We start from the raw sequence: 19,198 nt of genomic DNA on the forward strand, positions 1-19,198 counted from the left end.
TTTCTCATACGATCATCACACCCCGCAGACGCGAGGTCCTCCAACGAGTACCCCATGCAGCTGTTGCCAACAGCACGAATACTCCATTCCGACCAGTGGACAGCTTTCGATCTCCAGGATCAGGATCAGGCAGCAGTCTGAATTGCATAAAACTGTTAATACCAAGTTACTATATTGTCTTATAGCTGTTCACGCACACCTATCAAGACCATCGAGAGTCACTGTATCAAAACATTATGGTGCCTATCAGAAAAGCGTTTTCAATGTGGAAGTTTAGTTGTGGTTTGGTTTGTGACCATTAAACAATGGGAGGAGTTCTTATAATAGAAAAGAAAAGATGACAGAAAAAACAGACATTTGCTCTGGAGAACATTGGCAATCATCCGAAAAACTTTCACACAAACCCAGTGGATCTAGCCCATTCAAGAAAATCATTTCACTTCAACATTTATTTTCAGCAGCATAATATCTCGATGGTACATCAAATGCTCCGTAGTAATCACTTCACTGTTTATATTTGCAGGCGCTAGCTAGCTGTGTATAACATGTGTACTAACCATAGAACATGGTACTGTACCACTAATATAACCTTTTATAATTTGACACTTCAAAGTTTAGCAGCCATGTACCTTGCAGCACGCCGGGGGTACGCATTTGAATGCGGCCGATTATATTGCACGTACACTTACATTCGCAAAAATCAGCTGATTAAATGTCCTACCAATACCAGTTGTCAGACGAAAAGGGTAAGCATTTAGATACTATACCAATTCAGCGAAAGTTCGCTGGCCGCACATAATCTATGTTACTGTATAGGCTATTGAAGAAATGATTAATTTTTGTAAATCGTTAAAAATCATAAATTTTTGCAGTCCCTTTGACCACAAGCTTAAGTCAATATCTTGGTGCAACATTCATGTACTGTACTGTACTACACGCATCATCAAAAGTAGCCTTTGAAGTTTGAGTTTTTTAATCAAGACTACATAAAAAGTCATTTTCATATATATTTTTATGCATTTGTATGAATGTGTTATGCTTTGCTTTTTAATATTATATATCAAGAACTGAAGCTAAGGTGAATCTCATATTTGGTTTGCAGATACTCCATATTAGAGGTCATTAGAGGTCTGCGGGTCATAGTATGAAATCCTTGTAAACATGATGTACTTCTAGAATGGAATCTTAGATGATGAACATTCATATAATTTAGTAGGTGCATTCCCCATTATGAGTAGATAAAACCTAAGGTTTTTTATTCGGGTCATCACATGTTTCGTATTTCTGGCTTTTTTAAAACAAAAGTCACTTAGGGTTTGAGAAAGTAGATAATGTTTCAATGATACATGTACAGCATGGGCCTAGAAGCCATCCAGAATTCTTGACAGGCTTGGGCCAATGCTCTGTGGGCCAAATATGCTATGTTCACTTTTGACCAAACTACAGTAACCTGTTTCCATACATGCCATCACAAAACATGACCACATGTGGTAGAATATGGCTACAAATATATTGGAAGTTGGACAACGCGAGTTAGTTCCAATCAAATTTTATAGACACAGAATCACTCAACTTTTCTTGGTTGTTGAATTGTGCACAACTATTTGCCTCGCAGTTCTCATCAAATTTTATACACAAGCATTGTCTTGTTATTCTCAGTGGTATGCAAAACATACAATGAAAAGTGTTTTTATATTCAACTCTCATCTCTCGTCTATGCGTATTTAAAAACTGTAGTACATAATGAACAGTCGGTTAACTGCTGACAGTCCTTACATGTTTTGCATAAACTTAAATACGGATGACCTAGGACATCATAATTCTCTTTTCTACTGCACAAAAGATGAAATTTACCAAAACATTGGTAGTTTCCAACAGTAGTGAGTACACTTAATAAGAATACATTGGGAATTCAATTAAAAGGTGTGTATGATAGTTGTATGATTGTCTGTATGTTCCTAGTAAAAAGTTAATAATTTATCCAATATCGCATCACAAAAGCTAGTTGCAAAATTGGCAAAATTGACTATACAAGTGCAAACACCTATAGCAATTTCCGTACACAGAAACCATAGTACTGTATCTTATAAGAGACAAGAGTTCAAAGCCTTCAAAAACTGTATTTAAAAGTTTAAACACTATTTTTCATTCCCTGAGTTATAGCCTTAGCAAACGCCCCAATGTCATAGTGTACTCCGTGGAACAGACTAAAGACACAATTTCAATTGAAGAAGTTTGCCCCAAAACAAATTTGAAAGGTCTGTAAGTAGCACCTGGTAGCAATACCATCTGTGCAAAGTTGCGGCACTTTTCTAAAAGAATGTGACTTTCTGATTTAGAGATTTCACAGAGTTGGATCTGAATGTCCAAGACAAAGAACACCCATTAAACTGGAGAACCGGGCAGATTCCTTCTTCACGTTAAAGGATATCCCCATAAATGCACTTGGCGAAAACTTTAACGTAATTTACGCTCAGGCTGGACCAAAGGATGGAGACGTGGTCTTAATGGTACATGGATCTCCAGCGTCACACAAAGGATTCCAAAATATGGCTGAGCCTTTGGTTGCTAATGGCTATCAAGTCATTCTGCCAAACTTCCCAGGTAAGTTTGTTACTCTTTGAAGCAGAACCAAGTGATATAAAAGGGAGAGTTAACTAGGAAAACTTACAAGGGATCTCACAGTGAAAAAACAATGTGAAAGTTGTATTGCGGACAAAATATTCCATTCCGCTTAGTAGAAAATCCTCGTCACAATATCTTGCCCCTAACTTGAGATGGCGGTCAATATTTCTAAGGGAATGATTGTTCCAGTATCGCATGAGTATAGCAGTTTTTGTACACAAAACCATGGTACTCACAAAAAAAACACAGAGACAATACAAATTTCTATACTATGCAAAATTTTAAATTATTTCCTGCTGGTACATTTTGTGTGTTCCAATTTTAATTGCCTTCCTTTCCTCCCTGTGACAGGAATGGGTTGGACTCCTTTGCCCTCATCAGGTTGCTACAACTTTTCTTTGCCTCACAAAGCTCAGGTGCTACAAGGGCTTGTAGAGGCCCTTAAATTTGAAAAGTGAGTATATTTCATTTTTTTTGTGTGACTGTCCCATGAGTGTAAAACATGGAGTAATGTAACTGGTTCAGATGATGGAAATGTTGCTAGATATTTTTGCACAATTGGAATGAAGTTTAGAAGCAAAGAGAAGCGATACATGCTTGAATACCATACAGCAAAATCTTTCTGTTTAATATATATGTAATAATGCGTGTGTGTATTTGTATTCAATTGTGTATGTACGCATATATATGTATTTGTGGGTGGTGGGGGTGGGGTGGGTGGGTTGATATAAGTGTTACTGTTTTCTTGTATTGTTCTCTCTATTTACTTATAGGAGCGCTCTACTAGACAAGCCCTCTGGGTTTTTTGGAGTGCTTCCTTTCACAAATTTCCCTGTTGTTGATATGTTTTGTCACTTCTCTGTATTTAAGTTGTGAAGAAACAAATAAATGAAATAAAATGAAATGAAATAATACAATTCTGGCAAACATACATACCATCAGTGAATGCTCACCGAATAACGCAATACGCAGTACGTTGGATAACATTACAGCTGCTGTCAGCCTTGCTGCACAGCATGTAGACGTGAGATCCTCCATTTCAGGGGATGGTCCATATCTTTCACTTTATATAACGACACCATAAATACACATATAATTTAAACCCTGATTATAGTTAACTATAAAAGAACCTTGATGGAGAATAGCAGTCTGTTAATAGGAGTAAGGTTGTCATGGAAACAAACCTGCATCTCACTGTAATACAATGGCAATTAGCATGACTTGCAATATGTGAAATGACATTGCTCCAATTTGATACACCTCACAAAAATATGATAGAATGGAAAATCATCATTAAAACTATTTCCTCGTTTTTTTGTTTTGTTTTAGGGTTTTAATGCTTTGCGGCCACTCTATGGGCTGCCAAGCTATCCTGCATATTTCCTCGCTTCCGGATTTCATGTCCAAGTGTCAGTCTATCTGCTTTGTATCCAGTATTGGAATGAGACCACACAAGTAAGTCCAGAGGCCTTGAGAGCCTGGTTGGGCCCTGGGAAAGATACTCTGAGACACTGCCCCCCCCCCTCCCCTCCATCAGTTTTAAAATACATTCATAGTACACTCATGACACTCATCTGTGTCATAAAATGTTTGACCCCTGACCTGATCCATCATTAAATATACCCTGGAGCCATAATTGACCCTTGACTCAGGGCTGTAGCTCTTCCTGGCCTACCCTATGATCAGGTTTGAGTAAGGCTGAGAGGAATGAAACAAAGGACTTGCCAGGTGATTTATGTCAGTAGCTGAAAACAACATCTATAGCTATCATGTTTTTTTGTGCAGTGTTGTGAAGTTTGGTGAACATTTTATGAAATCGTTTGGTAATATGTGACGCTAGAGTTATGGGTGCATCCATCAGAACCCACCATTCCATAGATTTCTTAACCTATTCAAATTGTTGCCAAACAGTGCCGAGTTGTTTTCCTAGTTGTTTTTTTTAAAGTTGGGGGGGGAGGTAAGAAAAAAATTGTTTGCCACAGCTGTCCTGAAATGGAATTTATGACTCATTATTTTCCTTTTCTGAAAAAAAAAAAACTGCTAGAAACATGCCTTAATTTAATAAATTAAAATTATATTTCAAGTGGCTTTCATTGAAAACATATCCTTACGTTGAAGATTAATTGGAATGATGACTTAAACATTACTTTTTCCTCAATGTCACAGAAAAAGATCGAGAGACAACCAAATTGTAACAACTCTCTCCACCTCTCTCTCACTCTTGCTGTCTCTTTATTTGGCTCACCAATGTACAGATTAGCATCGCCATATTTCATCAAGAAATGGATCTTCACAGGATTTTATCACCTGTGCCAGTTGCCTGTTTTAGGACCATTTCTCCGTGATTTGTCTGATCCACTATTTCAGAAGCTTGGGTTAAAAGGACGAACGAAAGAAGCACAGGTGAATTCTAGCCAGGAGGCAGCGTACTTTGACTGGAAAGGGGTCAGTATAACATGATGATTATCTTTATGCGTAAGGAATACTTGTGAAGCATAGCTACTCCTCCCAACCTCCCCCCACCTCCTCCATTCCCTCCCCCAAGAAAAGCAGGAAAGAATCGCTCAGAAACTCTTGCTCTATTTGGATGCTTTTAAAGTGTAAAAGGCAAGACCAGGAAGCTGGCATTTTGTCAAAATTTTGCTGTCAGAGTAGAAGTACTGATTGAAAAGAAAAACATGAAGTAAATTCAGTCATTAGTGGCTCGATTAATGTTAGCTTTAGACTGGCTCAAGTCATCATTCTGAGTATGATGGAACATTTTGAAGCTTTCAAATTTTCAAGCTTTCAAGTTTCACCAAATCAGAGTCATATTTTGTAGCTGTTTGTTTGGTGGTGTGGGGGGGGGGGGAGGGGGAATCTGTATTATTCATTAAAGATATCTCTGTCACATATTAGGCTATGATGATGGTTGGCTCTGCTTCGTTCGTTCCATGAAGCATTCCTTCCTTAACGATCACGCACAAAGAGGCAGGCATATGAGTTAATTAATGGGTGCACATGGCAATATGATATTTTCTCTAGAAAAGTTTCATTTTCTAGTTTTGTAAGTAAATATCCAGGGAGTGTGGTCTCTGTCAAATGATAGATACGAGAGTAAAACCCCAAGCGGAAGATGAATTGGCTCGAATTGGCCCATGCACACTTTGTGTACGATGCCTATCAACTCCATAACCACCCATGCACACTTAATGTATGATGCCTGTCAAGCCCATTACCGCCCATTCACACTTTGTGTGCAATGCCTGTCAAGCCCATTACCACCCATGCACACTTAATGTACGATACCTGTCAACCCCATAACAGCCCATGCACACTTTGTGTACGATGCCATCTATTTGATGATACTGTATGTAGCACTTTGGGTTGAACTTTTTCAGCAAATAGCAACAACAAAAAGGCTGACCCAAGAGATATTCCACACTGTCAGTTGAAATTGCAAAATACCATCAGCTTGATTTTATGATTAATGAAATAGTTTTTCATAGTTTTTCTATCTGTTTTAATAATTTCAGGCAGAAACTGCAGTTGACATCTTCAGACAACGTGAACTGCCGATGCTACTCTTCCAAGGAGACAGAGATAAATTAGTGCAACTTGATATCGCTCTTGAACTTTTATCGGGGTTAGGAATTAAGGAGGAAAACATTGCCTGGTACAAAAGGAAGACTGGAAAAGACAGAGATGACTTCAGTGGTGAGTCTTGATTTCTGTCTCTGCCCCACAACCCCCCCCCCCCTTGTGATCACGAACTGCCTCAGAACACAAAGGTTTTGCCAGACAAGCAGCTCGACAAGCAGTTGGCACTGGGTGGTGGTTAGCAAATAAAACTTTATAGTTTAAATAAATGTAATCAATCACAGGTCAATATTAAAATGAGCATGCAACCTACACAAGATTTTGATCTTTTACAGCAAAACATTCGTTGTGTACGCTGATCAGTGCAGGGGTGAGGAGGGGGGAGGTGTGGTGGTTTGCAAATAAAACTACATAGTTTAAATAAATGTAACCACTCACAGGGCAATAAATGAGCATGCGACCTACAATAAATGAGCATGCGACCTACACAAGATTTTGGTCTTTTACAGCAAAACATTCGTCGTGTATGCTGATCAATAGGTCAGTGCAGGGGTGAGGGATGGTGGTTCGCAAATAAAACTGCTTAGTTTAAACAAATGTAGCCAATCACAGGGCAATAAATGAGAATGCGACCTACACAAGATTTTGATCTTTTACAGCAAAACGTTTGTTGTTTACGCTGATCAATAGGTCAGTGCAGGAGTGAGGAGGGGTGGTGGTTTGCAAATAAAACTGCATAGTTTAAACAAATGTAGCCAATCACAGGGCAATAAATGAGAATGCAACCCACACAAGATTTTGATCTTTTACAGCAAAACATTCGTTGTGTACGCTGATCAATCGGTCAGTGTAGGGGTGAGGAGGGGGGAGGGGTCGTGGTTTGCAAGTAAAACTGCATAGTTTAAACAAATGTAACCAATTTCAGGGCAATAAATGAGCATGCGACCTACAATAAATGAGCATGCCACCTACACAAGATTTTGATCTTTTACAGCAAAACATTTGTTGTGTATGCTGATCAATCAGTCAGTGCAGTGGGGAGGGGGGGTGGTGGATCAGTTGTAAGCCAATAGGTACGTCTTCACGACAACCCAAAACTAGGTCAAGACGGTCGCATAGAGTCAGGTAGTGATCTGTTAGGCAATGTGTGGCAGTCTTAAGATTGCTGATCACTGATATATATACAGTGATTTCCAGGAAGTGTAACATTGTTGCAGATTAGTTGATGGTCACTGCGATTCTACACCATTGAGGTGTGCAGCATTACATAATAGTTTTTCCAAAGGATTAGGTTCGCAAAAGTGGGGGGGGGGGAGGGTTGAGGGAGAGTGGGCCAAATTCTTAAATTCCCTGACTGACTTAGGTAGGGGCTGAACATATTTGGAAGAGCCAGATGGGAATGAAAGGTTTGATATAGATGGGTGAAACCCTGGGTATTGTGAATCTGACTCCCATAGAGGGCAGTCTTGGGGTACTACGCATAAAAAACATTAAAATTCAAAATTTAAACATCAAGGGTGCATTCTAAGACATATTTATACTATAAACTAAGTCTGATAGTACGCTCCAAGTGCAAAGTTGTGCTAGTAAATACTCTGTGTTTTGAGGTTGAAAATGGGTGTACACCCATAGCAGTGGTCTAAATCGTCATGGCTTAGGGTTCAAAATCCCCCGACTGAACCATTTTTCCATGACTGTTGATGGTAGGCTGGGGGTAGAGGGACGGGGGGAGGGTGGTGGGCCTTGACCAACTTTGCGCACACCGCTGCGACCAAGAAAAAGTTGGATTTTGTCACACCTTCATATCTACTAATTAGTGCTCATCCCATGCAATTTGTTTAAGGAAAGATTGTCGGAATAGTTAACATAATAACCTTATAATTATATTCGATCATGACATGTATCATCTTATGTAATTCCCTCTTGTCCTTTCTAAGTTTATATTTGTTATGTTATGTTGTTTCATAACCTAAACAAGTTGGTTTCATTGGTATTAATTTATGATAATTATTCATTTGATAAGAAATATGAACATACAAAGACAATTTGCCTGTTAGTTATGAATCTTGTAACTGAACAATGAGATTGCGTCCCACATGATCGCTTTGTTCTAAATAATGAAACCTCAACAAATCCCTAGTAATACTCAGCATGTAAAGTCTGAGAAAGTTACCTCATATATAAAATTCTTCCATAGTTTAGTGGCTTGAAGAATGCTATCACATAAAAGTGCAATATTGCATTTATTCTCCTATTCATCAAACTTATCTTGAATTGTAAGAGTTCAGTCTTCTATACTGTTTTTTTTTTTTTTCCTTTCCTTCTTTTTTTTGGGGATAAATTTTGAAAAAGTTATCTTTATCTTCCCCTAGATAATGTTCTACAACGAGGAGTCGTAGTCGAAGGAGGTGATCACTCCATATTTTCCAACTCGGTGGATATAATCACTCCGGAGCAGTTGAGCTTCCTGAAAGCTGTGAAACAACAGCAGCCAGATAGCCAAGACAGAGTAAATACGGAAGAAAAATGACAGAGTCTTTTCAAAAGAGGTTTAATACTAGTTAAGACACATTAAATGCACATCATCAGATATATATATTATACGGAAATGTTAATTTATGCAAATATTTGTACTCTTCTGAAATATTTCTATGAAGTCAAATAGAAGAGCCCAAATCATTTGTTTAAGGTTCATCACTGAACAAGGATTCGTTACAACTACGTAATGTCTTAAAAACCAAACATGATGAAAATTTAAAAATATTTAAAATCAGGGCTGAATCAGGACTGGCAAGAGGTGGGGGGAGGGGGGGAAGCTGTCGCATAGAGGTTGAGAACCCATGGGCCTGTGAAATATGGATGCAGCCTGGAATATATGGGATAAGTGTATCCTCATCTTTCTAAGGACATAAAGAGAGCAGTTAGGGGTCTGTACACAATTTGAACCTTAAAAACTTTGCACTCTGAGTGTTGATACAACGTGTTCAAAATTTTAATTTTGGGTTATGTCACTAGTTTGCACATTTAGTTGATCACATCTAAAAGGTAATTTTCAGATATTCTCAGTTTTGTCATGACGGTAATACTTGTGCAAAATGGTAATTTGCAGATTTTCACCGTACGGCCAGTGCGTCTTGGCAAAACGACCTTAAATTGACCTTAAATGTAAAAGCCTATCAGGTGCAAAAGGAGTCTATGTCATGGTGATGGCATGTGTGCATGGTGATGGCATGTATGTGGCATGGTGTGGTGATGGCATGTGTCTGTGTATGTATGTGACACTGGCTGTAAACACCATTGTTCAAAAAGTTAATGGTGGATTAACTTTATACTTGGTCAGTGGATCTGTTATATCGCGTACAAGAAGCCTACTGTTTTCTGTGAAGTTCAGTGGTCATTTTGGATCAACAGAGGTCAAAGTCTGAAAACTTTGTGACCACGATAACTCAAAAAGTATTGAAATTGGTGGAGGTCATCATTTGAAATCTTGTAAACACAAGAAGTACATGTTTCTTGAACTTCATACTTAGTATGTAGGTTCAGCTTGGTGAGTGCAAGAATCCTAGTGAAATTGGTAGAGGTCAAAGGTCCCATGAGGTCAACAGGCATCAAAGTCTGAAAACCTTCTAAGCATGATAACTCTAAAATTAAAGCTACAATTAATATGTGAATTCTCCAATGCTATGATTTTCTTTTGGTAGACATAACTTGGTCAAATTTAGTTCAAATTAGTTCTTTGAAGCGGCTCTATAGGTCTTCAACGAAACAAACCTGGCATCCAGGTAATGAAATCTGCTTCAGATTGCATACTCTTGCTTTAAACATGCACTTAAACCTCCTATCAACTACGGGTTATCTCAGATGGGGGGGGGGGGGGGGGGGGGGAGACTGGCTCAAGGGCTCAAATGGTGGAAAACTTGGCCAATTTCTCAAATAGATTTCACTATGTATGAACTCTCATGTAACTCCCAACAATGATCACATATGAAGACTGTTCTTTCTGGATATTGAAACATGTTGGTTTAAAATTTCTATACCGTAAAATCCTAACCAGTGAACGACCATGGTTGATGCCCACAAGCAGTGGCGTAGGAAGGTACTTTTGAGTGGGGGGGGCTGAAGACTGATGGCCGGCCTGGGGGAGGGGTCTCAGGGGAGGGGGTGTCCCCCTCCCCTTTGGAATTTTTTTGCATTTCCAGGTGGCCTCAGATGCAATTTGGTGCAATATAGCACACTTCAACCCACCCACTCCATTTTGTATATAATTTTGCATTTTCACCTGGCCTTAGATGCAATTTGGTACTCCAAATGAGATTTTTTTCTCATTTGGAAATGAAAAAGGGGTTTTCTGCCTTGCGAAGCGGGGGGGGGAGCGGAATGATACTTCCGCCCCTCCATATTTTTCACTACGCCCTTGCCCACAAGGGATCGCTACAAACTTTTTCGGGGTTCTAACTTAGTCCTTGGACAAATTTAACTCACTTGCTCTACATTAGTCAGATAGTGATTTTTGAGCTTTGAGGAAATTGTGATGGCAAGGAACCACAAAGCTAACTGGCTCTCTGTGTTTCTTTACTGCTATTGTTTCTTGTAAATGCCATGAGCTCCCTAGAAAAAAACCCAGGAAAAGTTCTAATGTGAAATGAATTATTGTTATGAACTCTTTTTTGGTTTCATTAGTAGATCGCTTCTTATTAAGCGAGAGAGGACAAAGAAGGGTCAAAGTTTAATGATGCAGAGAAAGAATTAAACTGGCATTCTTACTCCTCCAACTCGTACATCAGGTGCAGGAAAGTCACTCTACATTGAACTAATGTCACAGAGTATCTTGTAAAGACAAGTTTAATATTAAGCAGCCGATTTTATTTTCATCTCTAAAGATTACCTAAATAGGTTTCACTGTCCACCAGATTTTCTTGATTTTACTTGTGCAGTTGCAAATTGGACAACTGCCAATGATTTCTTCACACCTTCAACAAAAATGCTGCAATAATCAAACGATTTACACTTTATACAACTTTGGATGCAATAAACCAGCGTGCTACATACTGTACAAACAACACGCTTATCCTGTGAAATGGATTGCGTTATGCTAAAATGTTTTATTCCTTTGATTTTGAAAAGCAAGAAGAAAAAGGTTATAATGTATGAAACAGATAGTAATGCCATGAATCGAATAAACGCAGTTTGTGCCTCGAAAATAGTTCTTGCGGGATGAGAGTTGTAATGTCGCAAAACCCCAACAAAAAGTGTCTTTAGATTGTTTGTTGAGAGTAAACGTGTGTGCTCCTTTTTCTGTAATTTTTTGAAGTGAAGTCGAGACTTTCAACGTGCAATTTGAAGAACCTGCAAAACATGAATTCATCTTTCTCCTATCTTTCTATAGTTTTTGTACCAATTTTAATATTTTGTATTTTTAATTTTTGCATCAACTTATTTCTCTTCACTGACTTTTGAAGCTGTCGGAGACAGTGTAAGTATAGCCATCCCATTTGCCAGAAAAGGAGGTGTCAATTTTACAACTTCAAAAGTAGACAGACATTTTTGTGACGCTCATAGTGGTGTGTGATGTACCAAAAATGAACGATTTTCAACTGGTATACTCTGCAATCTATCTACAACAGAGTCTAACTTTCTGATGTCAATGTTGATGCAAAGTAATAACAATCAGCAGTTAGTTTTACAACGCTTAGGCGACCACAAATGTGGGGGAAACCCTTAAGGGCATATGAATTACAGCTAACCCATAGGGTGGCTTCCAATTCAACATTTTTAACTCAAATTTGGAATCTTAGAAAGTCATTTCAGATGGGGAAACCGTAGGTTGCTCTTGGATGAAAGACCCACCTAACTATGACACGGCCGGGTATCAAACCCCGAACCTCTCAATTGCTAAGCATCGTTGCTTCAAATGCCGCCGCCTTTATCCACTCGGCCACAGTATGCTTCCCTGGTCCCATCAAAATTGCTTTGTTACATTTATGCCTATCCCACACAATCAGACTGGGATGTCATGATGTTCCTCAGTTCCGTCCACCACTATGACAGTGCTGTTCTGTGTAGAGTGTTTACAACCACCCTTACCTCCCACCCTTCACCCCCAGGGGCGTAGCGAAGGGTTTTTTGTTGGGGGGTGTGGAGAATTTGATTTGCCGACGGATCTGGAAGTGGTGACTGAAATGGGGGAGGGGTTTAAGGGGAGGGGGTGTCCCCCTCCCCTTTTGAAAATTTGTAGTTTTGAAACGTCCTTAGATGCAATCTGGTGTATATTTTAAGTCAAATTTGATTTGCCGACGGATCTGGAATTGGTGACTGAAATGGGGGAGGGGTCTAAGGGGAGGGGGTGTCCCCCTCCCATTTGGAAAATTTGTAGTTTTGAAACGTCCTTAGATGCAATCTGGTGTATATTTTAAGTCAAATTTGATTTGCCGACGGATCTGGAATTGGTGACTGAAATGGGGGAGGGGTCTAAGGGGAGGGGGTGTCCCCCTCCCCTTTGGAAAATTTTTAGTTTTGAAACGTCCTTAGATGCAATCTGGTGCATATTTTAAGTCAAATTTGGCACGGAAGAAGCTCCCGTTCTCCTTTTCTCTATTCAGCTTTCCTTCTTTCTTCCCCTTCCGCTCTCTTCACCTTTTCTCCTTTTGCCGACAGACCCAAAATTTGCCGACAGCGACCAAATTATTGGGGGGTGTGACACCCCCCACACCCCCCGCTCGCTACGCCCCTGTTCACCCCCGGCCCCCCTACCTGCCACCACCACATCTACCTCACTCCATACATGAGCTATGAGTATGATGAACTCACATCCTGCTCAGAATTCAAAATCTCTTGAGTTTACCAACAAGGGTTTATACAAAGACCAGTAGGAGTGTGTCTTTTGATTGTTTAAAGCAATCTAATTCTAGTTTGGTCTGGTGTTGAAGAAGTTTTATTTACAAGGGCGTAGGAACCGGGGGGGCTGGGGGGGCGCCAGCCCCCCCAGTGAAAAATGTGGAGGGGCGGAAGTATCATTCCGCCCCCCCAGTTCGCAAGTCAGAAAACCCCTTTTTCATTTTCAAAGGAGAAAAAATCTCATTTGGAGCACCAAATTGCATCTAAGGCCAGGTGAAAATACAAAATTAAGTCTACAAATTGGAGTGGGTGTTGAAGTGTGCTATATTGCACCAAATTGCATCTGAGGCCACCTGGAAATGCAAAAAATTCCAAAGGGGAGGGGGACACCCCCTCCCCTTAGACCCCTCCCCCAGGCCGGCCATCAGTCTTCAGCCCCCCCCCCCCCCACTCAAAAGTACCTTCCTACGCCACTGTTTTATTTGCTACTTCAACATACGCAGCTTATAAAAAAAAAGTTGTCTTAGATGTTGTTGTTATTAATAAATCTGAGATCTTTCAAATTCATCGTTTGTTTTACGTAAGTTATTTGAACGGAATGTGGCTTTCAAGATGTAAGAAATATATATTCGAAAAAAAGTCTAGCAAAATTTTTCCTTTTTTCTCAGTTTTCTCCCTTTGTTTAATTTGCTTCTCATTTTCTTTTATATTTTTTTTCATGTGTTTGTCAATGTAGTAGTTTTTATATTAAACAACTGGACATTTATGCGAAGCAGTGAAATTAACCCCTCTGATATATATATATGTCGAATGTTACCGGCATTTTATCAACGGTCAGTACCAAGCACAGATGCATATGCAACATTTCAGTTTCCATATATGCTACAATTAATGTATGGTATATGATTTTGCTTTATAAACACTACTAGTTAATTGATAGTTCGCAAGCAAAAACAGGGGAAACTGACACCAAGGTCTTTGTCACGCGGCAATCGTACTAATAATGACATTTGACCTTTACAACAAGACGAGAAAGCCAGGATTATCGTACACATGGAAGTATCGTATTAGATTGAACAGTCAGTAGCGTATGGCAGGGATGGGGGACGCACAGCAACCACATTCAGTCAGGGAGAATGACACCACTATACTCCAACAGTACACTATTCTTCTCGACCTCACACAAAAGTTCAAGGGTATTTGTTTAGCACAGGGTTGTCTAACCTTTTGCAGAGGAGGGCCACATGGAATGATTATGATGAAGGAGGGGGCCACATGAACCCTACGCTCGATCTTTTGCCCGAAGCCCAAGGCAACAAAATGTGAGCGCGGAGCGCACTGATTTATTTTCCTTCCTGATAAAACAGATGAATAAAGTACAGCCCCCCCCCCCTCCTCCGCTGAGAGTGTCACACAAACTGACCTGTATGCAGTTTTTTGGACCCAGAAGGTTCGAATGATTGATTATATAGCTTCAAATTGTTATCAATAAATCTGCTCACTAAAATTTCGCACCGTACAGCATCTCTGGCGGGCCGGACGCAACCCTGCGGCGGGCCGGACTGTGGCCCGCGGGCCGTAGGTTGGACAACCCTGGTTTAGCACAACCTTGGGCTTCAACGTAATTATATAACTAATTCGTTGTCGAAATAAGCCTCATAGTGGAACCCCCCCCCCCCCCTCCACACACATCTCTGAATGTGAGTTGACTTCAATGACCTCATGGCCACAGCCCTCCACAAAATCCATAATTTGCCTATGCGGACCCGCCAATAAAGGTTTATACTACCTAAATCTGTCGGGAAAATTATACTCACCCCCTCCCCCTTACCCACCCTTGAAGAACTTCACACTCTGTAATATATACTTGTGTTTTGGGGATCTAGGTAGCCTACAATTCGTAAAGGGCAATGACAACAGGGTAATTTTATTTAACAAATAGGACGCGTACCCCCAGTGCTCTGGCGCGCCCCTGCAAGCAACCCCTTTTTACACTCATATCTCCCAGGTTGATCATATATATGTGTATATACTGTACGCATACTAACATGACTGAGTATGTACGCATAATAACATGAATGAGTATATACTGTAAGCCTATAGTTGCAATGAATGTGTATATACTGTAAGCCTGGTAACATGACTGAGTATATACTGTACGCATACTAACATGACTATGTACTGTAACATGAATGAGTTTATACTGTAAGCCTAGTAACATGACTGAGTATATACTGTAAGCCTATAGTTGCAATGAATGTGTATATACTGTAAGCCTGGTAACATGACTGAGTATATACTGTACGCATACTAACATGACTATGTACTGTAACATGAATGAGTTTATACTGTAAGCCTAGTAACATGACTGAGTATATACTGTAAGCCTAGTTGCATGAATGTGCATATACTGTAAGCCTACTAACATATATGTGTATAAACTGTACGCATACTAACATGACTTAGTATGTACGCATAATAACATGCCTGAATGAGTTTATACTGTAAGCCAAGTAACATGACTGAGTATATTCTATAAGCCTAGTTACATGCATGTTTATATACTGTAAGCCTGATAACATGAATGTTATATACTGTACGCATAGAAACATGAATGAGTATATAATGTAAGCCTATAGTTACATAAAAATGTGTATATACTGTAAGCCTGGTAACAAGAATGTGTATATGCAGTACGCATAATAACATGACTGAGTATATACTGTCCGCATAATAACATGAATGAGTATATACTGTAAGCCTGATAACATGAAGAGTATATACTGTACGCATAATAACATGAATGAGTATATACTGTAAGCCTGGTAACATGAATGAGTATATACTGTACGCATAATAACATGAATGACTATATACTGTAAGCCTAATAACATGAATAATTACTTACAGTACGCATACTAACATGACTGAGTATATACTGTAAGCCTAATAACATGATCGAATGAGTACGGTATATACTGTAAGCCAAATAACATGAATGATTATACACTGTACGCATGATAACATGAATGAGTATTTACTGTAAGCCTACTTACATGAGTGATGAAGCATGCACGTCTGTAAGCGTAATGACATGATTGTTACATTATCTAAAGTTCTTGATGATGTCCGTTGCTTTTACAAACAAATATAAATATTTCGCGTATAAATTGCCCCCAAAATAAACTCTCATATATAGTGATGATTTGCATATGAAAGAAGTGCAAGTTTGTATTATTATCATCGATCTTGTTTGCAGAGTAATTTGGGAACGAAGGACAATAGTAAAAAATGTTTTTTTTTAAACCTCAGAGTAAGCTATGCTGTAGCGTCAGTGGCGTCGAGCCGTTTCGTACCCGTTCCAACCAAATTTGAGAAAAGATACTCCCTAGATCGCCGGAAATGACCCTTTCCAACACACTGATCATGGAGAGGCGTATAACGTACACTGCATGCCGACTTAAAGTTTGGTGTTTATTATTATTTTAGCCACTGCGCGTGGCGTATCGTCTAAAAACAGATCGAAAACCGCGCACAGTTCTTGGAAATAGTTTCGTACAACGGAAGTGTCGATAAATTAAAGACCGCCGTTTAGAGCATTTTGTCAGAAATTACACCAACAAAATGTGACAAATGTCAATAGGTAGATGAGAGCGCAATCAAAAAGTCAATAAGTTATTTTACACTTGATATAACACATTGTATTCCATTGGTCTCATTTTACTTCTTACTGGCCTAACCCTAACGCATAAGAAGTCCTTTTACAAAATTACAACCGATAAAATCGCAAGTTTCGCTCTTCCATAGTTAACGCGTATTTGCTACATTTTATTCAAATGTTAATCAATCAAAGAGGATATCGTTGAAAAAGCATATGAATTTTCTATTCAAAAGTGAGTATCGTAATGTAATAGCATCTTCACTTTTAGAGAAGTAATATTTTTCAATTGGCTCTCTGGTAAATTCGCGAATTTACCCTCAGGAAAAGTGCCAAAAAATCAGTAGGAGAGCATTTTTGATACGTTTTCATCAGGATCTGGTTGATTATTTCTTCCATGTTGAAGATAGTTGAATGGATGTAACATGTGGTACAGGAGCAGCGTACGAAACTTGTACACTACTGAGTGAAGAGGTTTGTTTACTATAGTGACGAAACATTCGACGAAATTCTGATCCTATCGTCAAAATTTCTTTCTTTTTCACAAATTTAGAAACACTTGGTGCACTAAATTAGCATGAATTTTGTGGGCAAAGATATACTAGGCCTAGTTGAAAATGAATTACAACACTCGGGTGCAGTGGCGTAGGAAGGTACTTTTCAGTGGGGGGGGGGCTGAAGACTGATGGCCGGCCTGGGGGAGGGGTCTAAGGGGAGGGGGTGTCCCCCTCCCCTTTGGAATTTTTTGCATTTCCAGGTGGCCTCAGATGCAATTTGGTGCAATATAGCACACTTCAACACCCACTCCATTTTATAAACTTAATTTTGTATTTTCACCTGGCCTTAGATGCAATTTGGTGCTCCATATGAGATTTTTTTTCTCATTTGGAAATGAAAAAGGGGTTTTCTGACTTGCGGAGCGGGGGGCGGAATGATACTTCCGCCCCTCCACATTTTACACTGGGGGGGGGGCTGGCGCCCCCCCCCCCCCAGCCCCCCCCCCCCCGGTTCCTACGCCCTTGCTCGGGTGGGTATTTAGCCGATGCTTACAAAATGTTCTTACGTTTTGGTAAAAACAAATCCTATAGCATGTTTGCAAATGTACAATCTTACGTTAGGCCGTTAACTAGTTACATAGGGCACAGAGCCCAACCGTGGTCTATATATCGATCACCATGGTAATTCTCAGTGATTAGACAGAAATGTTGGGGAGAGACGGCTTTACAGAGTTTATAGTTGCATACGTAGTCATTGAACTGAGCAAAGCTGATATTATCAAGTTGGTAAACAAAAGTAAATTCATACACACACAAATATCTTCGAGGTCTATGCAGTGGTGTGCGCAAAAAGAGGGGGAGGGGGTATGGCAAAATTGTTTACTCGATCGGGGGATTTTTTAAATCAACCGGAGAAGTATTAGACCACTACTACAAGTGAACACCCTGCCCCTTTTTTCATTATTCTCACACAAAGTAGTTATCAGAATCAGCTTGCGTTTAGTGTTATAACTATATAAACCTAATGCATATTCTAAATATGCCTCAGTATGCTCTTTTTGATGTACACTGTTCTTTATGAGGAAGGCCCCCAGCTCCTCCCCCCCCCCCCCACAACTGTATATGGGTCACGCGGCTTCAACGAACCCAGGGCAGCATGGCCTCCTTTAATAAAAGTCCTAAATTCGCCTCTATATAGCCGTTCGATAAATGTTCTGGTCTGACAAAGAAATGAAAATACATGATCCTTAAGAAACACATGTGATTCCTGCAGAAATAAAACATCTTGGATTTACAGGACCCTGATAATAGAACATAGACACAGAAAATGGAAAGTTTTCAAGATCCTGTACAAATATAGAATGACTACATGTGATCACGTGGGCTTACGACAAGATGGCTTCTGAGAAGATAAGTAGATATAGCTGAAATATTACCTTTTAAGATTCTCCAATTGACGCAGCCGATAGTTGTCCATCTATGAAACTGAGATATGGTCCATTTCATACGTGTCATATGCAAAGTTTCATAATATTACTTCCCGGCGAAGAAGGATACAGTGCAAATTACTCAGGGCTAGATAGATTAGTTTGCACAGTAAAAAGAGTCACCAGATGTACCACACATAGGTAAACGGAAATCAATTCGCTTACAACATAGTATTAGTACGTTGGCTGAGGAAGGCCTACTTGTTTCAGCGTATACGCTATTTACCATACCCACTATGTGGGAGACAATTCTTTCCGTGACTCGGAGTTGAGTAATTTGCATTTAAATGTAATCGGTATGTGAAATCCCATTGTATTGTATGATGTTATAAAGGATGGTCTAGTGGTCGAACGTATTGTAGACGTTCACAGACGTTCCATTGCGTATCGTACCCTATCGTTTCTCGGCCTTTAGCTAAGATCATGTGTATTATCTGTTCCCTTTCGAGGGGAATGGTGATGCACACCCGACGATGATCACACAGTCCCGATGCAAGGGGACTGGGGTTGAGAGCGGA

The 19,198-nt window shown here is 39.7% G+C and overlaps 2 protein-coding genes across 3 annotated transcripts in view; one reads left to right on the forward strand and one right to left on the reverse strand.

Moving 5' to 3' along the window:
* The window catches only part of LOC139966609 (nascent polypeptide-associated complex subunit alpha-like), a 30,900-nt gene extending 12,075 nt beyond the window's left edge, over window positions 1-18,825 (reverse strand). The window contains exon 1 of one of the 2 annotated variants that reach the window (XM_071969821.1): window positions 18,630-18,825. The gene's annotated coding sequence lies outside the window, so the exon portion shown is untranslated. The remainder of the gene's footprint in view (window positions 1-18,629) is intronic. The other variant, XM_071969820.1, reaches the window with a different exon arrangement.
* Window positions 187-13,654, forward strand: LOC139966608 (2-hydroxy-6-oxononadienedioate/2-hydroxy-6-oxononatrienedioate hydrolase 2-like). Its single transcript, XM_071969819.1, has 7 exons — window positions 187-746; window positions 2,340-2,604; window positions 2,977-3,079; window positions 3,955-4,080; window positions 4,881-5,070; window positions 6,141-6,321; window positions 8,577-13,654. The coding sequence occupies exons 1-7, from the start codon at window positions 546-548 to the stop codon at window positions 8,732-8,734; spliced, it is 1,224 nt and encodes a 407-aa protein (XP_071825920.1). The 5' UTR covers window positions 187-545; the 3' UTR covers window positions 8,735-13,654.
* Window positions 18,826-19,198: the final 373 nt, after the last annotated feature.

The sequence above is a fragment of the Apostichopus japonicus genome, chromosome 4, assembly GCF_037975245.1.
Source record: "Apostichopus japonicus isolate 1M-3 chromosome 4, ASM3797524v1, whole genome shotgun sequence".
NCBI lineage: Eukaryota > Metazoa > Echinodermata > Holothuroidea > Aspidochirotida > Stichopodidae > Apostichopus > Apostichopus japonicus.

Coding starts and splice junctions, on each gene's coding strand:
- LOC139966608 (XM_071969819.1), top strand. CDS start 546: ATGTGTACTAACCATAGAACATGGTACTGTACCACTAATATAACCTTT. Junction 2,605..2,976: donor CATTCTGCCAAACTTCCCAG/GTAAGTTTGTTA, acceptor TCCCTGTGACAG/GAATGGGTTGGACTCCTTTG. Junction 3,080..3,954: donor GAGGCCCTTAAATTTGAAAA/GTGAGTATATTT, acceptor GTTTTGTTTTAG/GGTTTTAATGCTTTGCGGCC.